The sequence below is a fragment of the Ranitomeya variabilis genome, chromosome 2 (assembly GCF_051348905.1).
Source record: "Ranitomeya variabilis isolate aRanVar5 chromosome 2, aRanVar5.hap1, whole genome shotgun sequence".
Taxonomy (NCBI): domain Eukaryota; kingdom Metazoa; phylum Chordata; class Amphibia; order Anura; family Dendrobatidae; genus Ranitomeya; species Ranitomeya variabilis.
Window position 1 is genome coordinate 92,729,273 of NC_135233.1, and position 12,538 is coordinate 92,741,810.

Here is a 12,538-nt window from a genome sequence, read left to right on the forward strand (position 1 = left end):
GCTAATTGAATCGGAGCATGCCTCAGTTAAACGGACAGCGACGGATCCGTCGCTGTCCGTTTTTTCGCCGTGCACAAAAAACGTTACTTTGTCCGTTGTCTTCGGCCGCCGGACAAACCATTTTCGACGGATCGGCAAACAACGGATGAAATGTGAGGCCGTCTGTTGCAATCTGTCGCTTATACAAGTCTATGAGAAAAAAAACGATCCGGCGGCATCAGTCGCCGGATCTGTTTTTTTCGAAATTCGACGGATTGCGACTGATGGCAAAAAACTGATGTGTGAAAGGGGCCTAAGGTATGTGCAGACGTCCAGTAAACGCAGAGGTTGGACGTACTTGTGCAGCGTCTAACCCGAAGAGTCCAGATGTTACAGCATAGTGGATGGGATTTTAAGAAATCCCATGTCTACTATGGGTCCAGAGACACCTGCGGAGACGGACATACGGCGCGTCTCTCCAGACCGCAGCATGTCAATTTCTCTTGCGGAGACGCTAGTCTGGTTCAACCCTTTTTCATTCTGATGCAGTGGTATCAGGGTAATGGGATTAGGGCTTGGTATCAGCAGTTGTCAGTAGATTTAATAATGAAGAGGTGTCAGCCAGACACCCCCATTACTAAACCGGTAAGTAAAGAGTTAAATATATACACACACACAGAGTCCCCAGCCTATGTAGGAGCGTTAACAGAATGAACCTACATAGGCTGCAACCAAACCACAGCTGGCAGAAATCTGCGTGCACCACGATAACTGTTAATTTTTTTTAAAAATTGCGTCGGCTCTCGTAATTTTTATAATCAGCACAGGGAAAGCAGACGGCTGAGGGCTGATGTTAATATTCTGAGAAGGAGCCAATAGCCATAAAAGGTTCCAAGGGTATTAATATCAGCGGACATCTGTTTGCTTAGCCTTTACTAGCTGCATTACAGGGGAACCCCCCCAAAAAATTGATGTATAGTCTTCCTATAAAATCTAAGCAGCAAAGGCTAGGCAGACAGCTGCGGGCTGATATTGATAGCCTAGAAAGGGACTATGGATATTGGCGCCCTCCAAGACTAAAAACCATCAGTGCTCAGCTGCACCAGAAATGGCGCTTCAGCAAGTTGCGCCAAATCTGAAGCTTAGCCTCGCTCTTCCCCAGGGGCGAAGGCAAGTGGGGTGATAGTATTGGGGTTCAGGTCAGCCTTGTATTGGCAGCTAGCGAAAAAGACCAGCACATCCAAGCTAGTGTGAACAGTCGCCAACCAAAAAAAGCATGTAAGTTGAAAAACGATAAAGGATGCACCATGATTTACCAAGAATGATTATTCTAGAACATTGAAAATGCATTACTGCCATAGAAAATGGTAAAAAAAGGAAAAAGCAGATACATTTTTCAGGTGTACATTATATAGAGCTTTTTTTTCCTTTTTTACATTTTCTATGGCAGTAATGCATTTTCAATGTTCTAAATCATGGTGCATCCTTTATCGTTTTTCAACTTGTATGATTTTGTTTGGTTGGCGCCTTTTCACACTAGCTTGGATGTGCTGGTCTTTTTCTCTATTTGTATTAAGCCTTTTTGGACATGTGCACTCCCACTCCCATTAGCCACAAGTAATTTTAAGTTGTTAGCTGGTCCACTCCTGACTCATAAATTGTAGGCTTTTTTGCCCACGAGAGGTGACAAAACAGGACAAGGACCCAATGTACACGTGGCAATTGGGCTCACATATTTTGGCCCATCTATTCGCGAAGGACCTTCCTTATTTCATAGCAATTTTTACAGATAAATATTTCATGTGTACATTATATAGCACTTTTTTCCCCATTTTCTATGGCAGTAATGCATTTTCAATGTTCTAGAATAATCATTCTTGGTAAATTATGGTGCATCCTTCATTGTTTTTTTCAACTGGTATTGGCAGCTGACATGAAGCCCAGGTTAGTAACGGTGAGGCGTCTATAAGACGCCCCCATTACTAACCCCATAGTAAATGTTTATAAATAAAATACACCCAGAATAAAGTTCTTTATTTGAAAAAATGACACAGACTTTATTAAATCTAAATTTACCATACTCAATGAACGCCTAATTACCGATGCCCATGTCCCCTGTAAATCAAAAATAAAACAACTGTACAATCTCCTGTCTGCCATAGTACACGTAATCCAGTGTCCCACGGCGATCTCACTTATAGAACAGTCACATCAGGAGATGTGACTGCTCTAACCGGCTACACACTACCAGAAGTGTCATCGCGCCGCAGTGAATAGCGCTGAGCTGCCAATAGAGAGAGGAGATCTCACTTATGGGACCACCGCTGCGTGAGAAAGTGAGATCACCTGAGCTCATTAGCTGATGAACTCGTGTGACCTCTCTCACGGCAGCTCAATGCTATAATTGTGGGAGCGATGATGCTCCTGTCAGTGTGTAGCCAGCGGCCGGTCCAATGGGACTGTTCTACAAGTGAAATCGTCATAGGACACTCTGGATTACATGGACTACAGCGGACAATAGAATATATGGTTGTTTATCATTTTTGATTGGTTACAGGGGACATGGGCATCAAGGATTAAACGTTAGGTGAGTATAATGTTTTTTTTATTTTGAATATGCATTTAATTATTTTAAATGATTTTTTTTTTAATTTGCGCACAGGCACCATCTGACGAGAGACTGCTTCTCCCATCAGCGGTGCCTGCTATCACTGTTATCAGTGATATCAGACATAGCCTGATGGGAGTAGTAGTCTCTTCAGTCGACGCCTGTTGACCTGCGGTAAACTTTTTACTGAGGGGCAGTCACAGTTGCAGGGTCAGGCCCTGTCATTAAGGTGTCAACAGCTAGAGGCGACTTAGGGTATGTTCGCCATCCTACAATTTAAACTTATCCATTTACACTAAAAGTGGAGTACTGACTTGTACTGTGGGTCAGAGCTGCACAGTGCGGCACAAAGGGGGGCTTCTATGTAAACAATTGCAATAGACCGTGGTGCCTGTCACAACAAATGACTACCCACCTATCAATTTTCTAGCGTCTGTCAGAATTCTGAAGGATACTAACTTCCGTGTGTGTCGATGTGTTACACAGACATGACTGGAGATGATGAATAATGCGCATTCATTGTGTAGACATTTACACACCCACTGATAACAGCGCTATTTTCCACAATGCATTCCTGTTGCATAGCGATCCAGGCAAACAACTCTCTCTAAATTACTGTGTGTACAAGGTAACCCTCTCTTTTAGGAGGACATGAACCTTTTCGACTGCTGGACTAATAGGCGGTATAGGAGAGGGCAGTTCTGCAGTCACTGAGGGATCTGTGCAGAATCGATCATGTGTCTCGGGAGCCGCACATTATCTAGTAATACCAGGGCCGGAATAGAGGTTTGTTGGTACACAATGAACAATGTCCCTTTCACTTGGAGCTTGTAATGACCGGTCATACCCTAACATTACAGAACGAGGCTTCTTTGTAAGATCTGCAGGATAAAATTATCTCCACTAATTATCTAAATACATAAGAAGCCATTCCAGAGAACTGGAACTCTGCTGTAGCATGAAGAACCTGAAAAGTAAAGATGTCCCGCGCTCATGATACACAAAGCCTATATACACGAGAGCGACTGTCCGTCTACATTATGTGTGTGGGGGTCTCCTGGCACTTTTGAAAGAAGGAAGGATTGAGCAATGATTAATTTCATCATGCAGTTTCTAAAATGTGACAGGGCCTGTAATGTCCCGCAGGTCTAGGTCCTGAGACCCCCACCAATCATACAAACTCTGCTCCTGTGTGATATGTACACAGTGCAGGCTCAATAGAAGATCTGTTACACTGTTCTGCGCAAGGCAGGGGAGTCTGTATCCATTCTGGTGCAGTCTGAATATAAGGGGCCGACTCTTAAATATAAAATACATTGGGTACAGTAGTACAATGCAGGATGTGCTGTAAATGTTTCCATAATAATTTGGGAAAGATATGAAATGTCCTATAAGTGTCTGTTCTGTTCCTGATCTAAGGATCTCGGCTTTTAGTGGAGATGAATCTGTGCTGCACTTTATGCACATGCTCAGTAGTGACCTGTGCTGTGCAGTCAGGGGAAATTGAGGAGTCGGAGGTTTGGCTTACAGACTCCACAGCGCTGGCTCTGTGTGCGCTCAGCTATCTGACCAACAAACGTGAGAAATGTTTTGAGTGATCAGAGACGGTCTCAGGGCTACGTCACATATTAGAAAACAAAAACGTAGCTGTACGTTAATTCCCTCTCCCCACTGAAGATACATCCATGCATGTGTATGAGAAAGGTAGTGAAGGTTAGAGAAGAATAGTGTTGCCATGCATGTGTGCAAACTGAAAGTGGGATGAAAAACAAAAGTGGGGAAAAAAAAATAATTCAGACTTTCTGCCCAGGTGTGGTTTCTGGAAGCTTAGGCTATGTGCACACGTTGCGGTTTTGCCTCAGGAATGTTTTGTGCAGATTCTGCATCTCTAGGCAGAAAACGCAGGTGTGGATTTGACGCGTTTTTTATGCGGATTTTGTGCGGATTTCTTGCGTTTTTTACCCCTGCGGATTTCTATAATGAAATGGGTACAAAAACGCTGCAGATCCGCACAAATAAATGACATGCTACTTCTTTTAATCAGAAGCGTTTCCACACGGAATTTTCCGCACCATTAGCACAGCGGGTTTTTTTCTCATTGATTTACATTGTACTGTAAATCACTTGCGGATCTGCAGCGTTTCTGCACGGTAAAAAACGCTGCGGAGTAATTGCACAATAGTGTTTTTTTATCATGTTCACTATGCAGTAAAAATAACCTGGTAATAGGATTCTACAAGTCAGTACAGTTACTCTATGAACACCAGACAAACTGTTATTCACAGGAGTACCGTCATGACAGGGACAAGGGTCTTCAGCAGACCCCCGGCTGTCATGGCAACTGATCAGTGCCCCGCGTTAACATCAAAGAAGACACTGATGGACACATGAAAGGATGTGTCTCCATGCCAGCTCACTGTTAGTGCCATTGTCAGAGATTGATAGTGGTATTTAATAGGTTAACAGCCAAGGGCAGTGCTCCGTTGCACTCGTGGCTGTTAGCAGCAAATGACGGCTAAATATCACAGCCACCGTGAGCAGGGAAAGATGCGGGCTCACTTCCTGAGTCCGCATCAAAGTCAGGGAGTTGGTATATGACACAACTGTACTTTGGTAAGGGGGTAAACGTGGCTAAAAACAAAACCTTAGGGAGAAAGTTAGGAAACAACTTCCAGCCAGTCTCACTGGGGAACACCAGTCACCAACTTATGGAGACACCTGACTTTTTAACCCTAAACATATGGCCCTACTACCTTCTGTAGTAAAGGAGCAAGAACTGATTAACTAAAAAAAAGCAGCATGTGTAAGATTTAGAAATCTCATTCACTTTGCTGGTACTGTAAAATGCTGCGTTATTACTATGAAAAAAATATGGCAAAAACACAAAGTGTGAACAAGCCCTTAGACTGCTTAGTGCAAGTTTAACAATTAGTCGGCTTACCTTGGCTAACACAATTAAACTAAAATAGTGGTGAAATTTTGTGAAAAACAGGATTACAAGTTAAGATACGCCCGTTTCCCCAGCCACATTTTGATATGCATATTAAGGGGACGTGACCTACTCAAAAAGGAGTCTACAAAAATATGATGGACGGCATTTAGAGCAAATAGAAGGTGTCCACCTTTGAGAACTTTTTTTTTTTATTTATTTTTTTTTATTTTAACCTGCATGTACTTGGGGATGAAAGTAATTGAAAATGTTCCACCATTTACCACCTATATTATGTGTTGCACTGTGTATTGCTATCTGCAGAATAAGAGAGGATCTTTCACCATTTTTTTCATGTTGAACTGGACAATTTAACAATGGCAGCAAACTGGAATATATATATATATTTTTTTTACACTTCTCTATTAGGAAGATATTGGCAATCAAGTTTTGGCACCTAATGTGTTAACATCTGTCAAGTCCAAGGGGGTGTTATCATTGTTTTTATCAGGGGGCGTGTACTTCTCCCAGTGTGCTGCTGACCAATCATAAGCCGGTAGCAACATAGAAGTGCAGAAGGATCAGTGAGGTCATCAGGGTCACATGACCTGAGTACACAGGTTCTGTCAGACAGAGTGTGCAGCCCAAATAAGTTAATAGTGCCACACCCTAATGACATCACTGGTCATTCTGCTCTTGTATGCTGCAGCCTGCTTATGATTGGTGAGCCTCACACTGGGAGAAGAAGTACACGCCCCCAGTAAAAGCTATAAAACACCCACTGTTAAAGTTAACTCCCTGAGTTTCACACTCATGGTCACTGTTGCAGGCTACTGAATGGTGAGTAATGGGCATTTCACCATTTTAACACATCTCCATCTGTTGACCAACTTTATAAAATTCCCAGACAACCCCTTTAAATACTGAATATAGGCCATTATTAGCTGTATTATTAAAGTCACTCCTAATATGAAACATTGGGCAATCATAGGTCAGTCTAGATCTTCAAGATGAACACCATATAAATGTGCATTTAAAGGGTTTCCTGACAAATTACAAAATCCCTTTCAGGAGTTTCGGATGAACACAGCATTACCTAAATGACGGGATGGCGTTTCTAGTATCGGTATAGAATTACAGATCAAGCAGAACTTTTGCTTTACATTTCAGATGTCAAGTTTCCAGATGACTCTATTACACATGATTGGATAGAAGATGGTAGTGCAGATATTATAACCCCCATTTTTAGCAGAAAACAAGTAGTAAAATGTGTAGCAAGAAACCGCCACACCTCGGATTCCTGTGTGCGTAACAAGGGAAGGAAATGAAGCTCCTGATAACCCCATGTGAACTGAGAAATCCCCTATAGTATAGAAATGAGTTACACAGAGAGTGGCTGACAATGCCAGGTCACTGCAAGGACGATACTTACAAGTCTTTCTCCAGAGAGAACCTCCAGTAGTTTGATAAGCATCCGCCCATCTCGGAGGTCCGCGTACAAATCCGTAATCCTGCAGGAGACTCGGGCCAGGTGTGAATTCACCCATTTTGTGAAGGTTTTCTTTTGGACAGCCTCACGCTCATCTAGAATAGAGAAAGTGAAAAATGAACATCAATGGTCATCAAGGGTCAACTCCAAGCAAGCGAGAAGCCTCCATGTGTAATAAACATTATGGTGCCCGCCTCTGTTACACGGATCATTAAAGTAAAGCATTTGTGATGTTCCCTTATTATAACATTTCAAACAAAAACTCCTCTACCTATGAGCAATGCTGGCACTAAGATCAGTAAAGGTAAAATTGTATCTTTATTAACTTTTATGCAGTTTTTTAATGCATAATTTTATACAGCAAAAGGATATATAATACTAATTGTAAAAACTAGCAACAATGCGATTTATCCCTTATTGAAAATCCCCCTCATTCTCAGAAAAGATGGGATTTTTTTGTTTTATTTACCGCCTGCAATACAGGTTACTGTCCTCTGCTGCAGTCTATCAGCAGTGGGCAGACTCTGAAGCAAGAAGCGCAACGCTTACAAGGTCTATGCAATAGAGTTTGCAAGTCCTGCTCTGAAGCTGCAGAGGAAAAGCTTGCAGAATCAGAGAGCACACTATCCGGGCCCGCCGCTGAACCATGGCGCTGGCACAAACTGTCAATCAATAACAAAAACCCCCCAAGCATTAAGCTGGGAAGAAGGAGGAAGATGCGTTCCTGAAGTCACATTTAGGGTGCAGTCAGATCTCATCGCAATTGTCAGGCTGGCCGTCCGCTCTCCTGACCTGCCCGTGGCAGCATGTATTTCTATGCAGCTGTCACGCAGTTGCAGTTGACAGCAAAGTTCGAGGAATGCGATGTGAGTGCTAGTAATACAACCATCTGACTGCGCCCTAAGGACAACCCTTTAAAGGGAATCTGTCAGGTTTTCACACCCCAAGCTATTTACACGTGCATGTAGTGCATTCAAAGAATAAGTCCAGAAATACCGTTACATGGCCAGTCTGCTCCTCCATTACTGAGAAATCAGTATGTGAATTGATGTGTAAATGAGTCTGAAGAGCCATTTGTAGTTTTGGAGCCTCTGTCACTCCAGTTCTACTCCCTGCCCAGTGCCGCCTCTTCCTGCTTCACTGACGGCTCTTTACCCTGAAGTCAAATAGAATAGAGGTTGTCTGTCAAGCAGGAAGTACTGGATGTGGGATTAGAGCTGGAGTGACAGAGGCTTCAGAAGAATTCTGAAAATGATTTGATTGGTCCAGAAGGAGAAAGAAGTGGATTTCTCTGATAAGATATATCAAAAACACCTAAACATATCCACGAAGTCAACCATAATCTTTAATAGAGACAATATAACCAATATTAAAAGATAGGTATATTACCACAAGCACAGATAAACAAGGTGGGCAACTCAGGAAAGTGACCCCAGATAAACAGTGTGTGTGTGTGTGTGTGTGTGTGTGTGTGTGTGTGTGTGTGTGTGTGTGTGTGTGTGTGTGTGTGTGTGTGTGTGTATATATATATATATATATATATATTTTTATTTATCTTTGTGTGTATACATGTGTATATATATATATATATGTATATATAAATTACTGAAGTTTATCTACACAAGATAGTACTGTGTGACCATGTACAAACAAAGCACCAAATATAACAGATAATATATATAGTAGTATACAAGTGTATAACAAGGTAAGTATACATATAGTTACCAATGGAGTACTCCTGGGGACCCACCACACCCGACGCGTGTTTCGCAATGAAATGCTTCATCCAGGGGTGGTGTCAGGACTCTGAACATTTATTACCTTTTGTGCATTACTGCCCTTTTCCAAGATGGCGTCTTTGGTCTCATGTGCACTGTGTCTTCCTGCTATAAAACTCCACCCCAGCCTTCAGTCTGTGCTAGAGTATTCTGCCTTGCATCCAGCTCCTGACCTCTGGTGACTCCCTGGCTATATACCTGCTCCTGTGAACCTGTGTGGAGATCCTGCTACTCTGCTCTGAGTTCCTGCTGCATACACCAGTTCCAGTAATCCCCTTCATCTGCTGCTCGTGTTTACTTCCATCTGCGTTTGCTGGACATTGTAAGCCGTTTCTGCTCTGCAAGAACCTGAGACTATTACCCAGACCTCCCTGGTTGAGCTAAGATATTATTTGAACTGCCTTATAAGCATATCTATCTGTGTTTTGGACTAAGCAAGGACTTATTCGTGTCAAGTATCCTCAAGAATAACTGTGCTTCATAGACTTTCTGCATGATTGCATTTTCCTCTGAAGTTTCCTATAGACTGCTAAGCTGCGTTTGATATTTGCACCAAGTGTTGTGGACTTGAGTTTCTCTCTGCACCTGTTTGAATCACAGTGTGATAATATAGACTTTACCACTTATAAAACTGTGTCCTGTAGTTGTCTTGTTCCACGCAAAGAGTCTCCTGAGTTATTCCCTATAATTATTACAGGTGGTTAGGTACTGGCCAAAGATGGTATACATACAAAAAAAAGGCCAATTGATTGGTTATTGATTAGATATATCACAAAGTTGATTATTTTCATATGTACTATTGACTTGTGAAATATAAATTGAAACTACAATTACACTTTAATATATTTTAAAAATAATGAAAACCTAATGCGATTCCACCGCATTTCACACAGACATCAACATCACATGTACACATTAAGCACCTCAGATCTGCAGCTCATCAAGAAAAGTTGATGCTCTGCTTCCTTCATGTGTTGACATTATGGAACAGAATTCTGCCCGATGAACTACGACACAGTAACGCCATTGTGTTGGCCGCGCAAGAAAACAAATGCAATAGCAGAGGAAATTCCTCCACTTCCTCCAGTGCTCAGACTCCAAGGGGTAAGAGGACGTGCGTCTTCCATGGGTGAAGTATTTCATGTGGAGGAAGGTAGAATGTCAAATATTTTCATTCTTCGCTAAATATCATAGCAATTACCTCGGACCCCGGCCCAGATATTACGATGATACATTATATACCGTACATCATCACGCTCGCCCATGCTCCATTACAAGGCATCTTGTTTTTGTAAATTCTCTATTGAAAGATTAGAAATATGACTCTTTGGGCCAGGAAATGGCCTTTTCATTGCTGCCCTGCCAAAACTGTAGACTGATATACAAATCTTTAGATTTAGAGTTTGAAGAACTATAAAGCCCTGACTTATATTATTCTACCCTAGGATAATACTAGTGGCTGCTAACAATACTAATGGTAGTCACAGCAGTATTTCAGCGTATTCTTCCAGTGGCCATAATGGTGGAAGCAGTAGTCTAAGGCCGGTGTCACACTTGCATCTCTCGCCTCATTACCTGGCCTGCTGCCGGTACTCAGGACCGGAGTGTGCGGCTGCATGTATTTCTATGCAGCTGAATGCTCCGGCCTGAACCGCCGGCGGCAGTGCCGGGTATTGAGGCGAGAGACTTGAGCGAGTTTCTCGCATTGCAGTTGCAAGTGTGACACCGGCCTAAAGGTTGCTATCCACCTCGGAAAGCTGTTGGCCAAAAAACTTTTCTTCCCTACTCTCCATACACATGGCTTGGGGAGAGATTTTTTTTTTGTTTTAACGATAGAGGAATATGGCTCATCTCGTATAAGAACAAACGATCGGGCATGTTATAACCCAATGTGCCCAATCAGGGGAGGACCTTCCATTGGTACCCAAGACCCAGGAGGTCCATTTCCATCTCCAAAGCAGGTAGACTTGTGCATTATGATGAACTATTGGACTGCAAAAGGCCCATATATTGTTTTTACACTGGGGTCCTCTTCAAGTCTCTTAACATCCAAATGTTAAGAGACTTGTATACACATTTGATAGTTCACCAATCAAATGGAAAATCGATGGCTTCAACCAATATGTTTAAGCTCTTTAAAAAAAAAACAACCTGTCAGCACAGTAAAGACATGGCTGTCATGGTGCCATAATACTGATTACATCGATACCTTTGTTGTTCTTTACTCACCATTTGCAGTTTTTTTACAATTTTGGTGCACAGAGGCCATACTGTACACGGTCTTCTCCTCCCCGACTCAGACCTCAGCCTCCAGTCTGTGAACCACAGGCCACTGCTTTTTTAGTTTAGTTTTTTGCCTCATCTCTGAAATCTCCTTTTCAAACAGAGGATGTAGGCACAGGGGCTGGGGAATCACAGACCAGGAGGAGAAGACCCAGTGCACAGTCCAGCCCCTGTGCACCGAAATTTAATCAAAAGAAAATTTCAAATGTTGATTAAAGAATAAATCATAAAACGGATTTCTTCAAAGGGTCTCAATTTAATCTCTACTTTACAAAATCGTGTTGACAGGCTCACGTTAAGACTGTACCGATGCCAGTAAGATATGAATGATGGGGGTAATACTGCCTGCGCTTATAGGATTTGTACCAACTTTTAAAGTTATCACTCATTCACAAGAAAACTGGTGATGGGCTCAGTGAACGGGCCAGCAGTTGAGCAAGTGTACCATCACTTCCAAGGTTTACAGGACTGCCAGAGATAGCCGAGCACTGTAGCTGCCCAATCTCTAGAAGTCCCATAAATAAGGAATTGAGTGGTGGTGCAAATACTAGACCGTGGCTACACAATCGACAAAGCTCTACAGTGCCCCAATTCTTGGTAGAGGTCCCAATCGCTGGACACAGTGCAATCGGCAAGTTAGCCCTTATTCTGTGGATAAGTGATCGTTTTCAAACTTTACTGTTCTGGTCCCTCACCAGTCCTTGGTATAATCCCGTAAAGATTCTATAATTGCATTACAACTTTCTTCCATCCCAATGCATCAGAAAGCTGGGTAAGAATACAGATTACTTTTAATTTTTTTTCAATTTAACAAGAATTACGATTTTGATGCCTTACTTGAAACAGTTTCCCCAGGGGAAGAAATGCAAATGAAGATGCAAAGTAAAGCAGGAAAGCAGAAGACTGAAACCGAAGCAGTTGACAGTTATCTTGCATTACCATGAGGAAGGAAGCTGCCTCTACGGAAGGCAATAAGGTCATATAGCAACTCCGCTCACCTAGTTTTGTTTCTTTATTACGGATTTTGACAAAGTATAACCAGACTAGTAATAACTAATAGAACAGAAATCATGTGCCTCAGATGTAGGTTTACACACAGACACACAACTTCACCTATGCCAAAAGGTATTCTTCTTTCATCCCAAGATCATTATTCTAAACCATCTTGCACTGAGGACTGTGGAAAAGCGTTTTATACAAAAATAAAGCAATAACGCTCTAAATTTACACAGCACTTGTTTACCCTGGATATGCGGTCAACCGCAGGAAAAAGAATGATTTAATTGGCTACAGTCCTAAAATGAGGAATAAACCTCTTGCATTTTTGGGATTTGTGTCACAGATTATGATATGTAGCTAAACTAGTTAAGGTTTCAAATTGGATGCGTAAATTATGCAATAGTCGTCTGCGGAAAGTCTCTGGCTAGTCAGGCCTGACTGTAGTAAATGGCTTAGACATATACCACACCGCG

The 12,538-nt window shown here is 42.2% G+C and overlaps 1 protein-coding gene across 2 annotated transcripts in view; it reads right to left on the minus strand.

Annotated features, from left to right (window-relative positions):
• SPTBN1 (spectrin beta, non-erythrocytic 1) overlaps positions 1-12,538 on the minus strand; it is a 205,977-nt gene that overhangs the window by 69,948 nt on the left and 123,491 nt on the right. For both annotated transcript variants that reach the window (XM_077282706.1, XM_077282707.1), the window contains one exon: positions 6,949-7,100. In XM_077282706.1, coding sequence (XP_077138821.1) covers positions 6,949-7,100 — 152 coding nt within the window. The remainder of the gene's footprint in view (positions 1-6,948; positions 7,101-12,538) is intronic.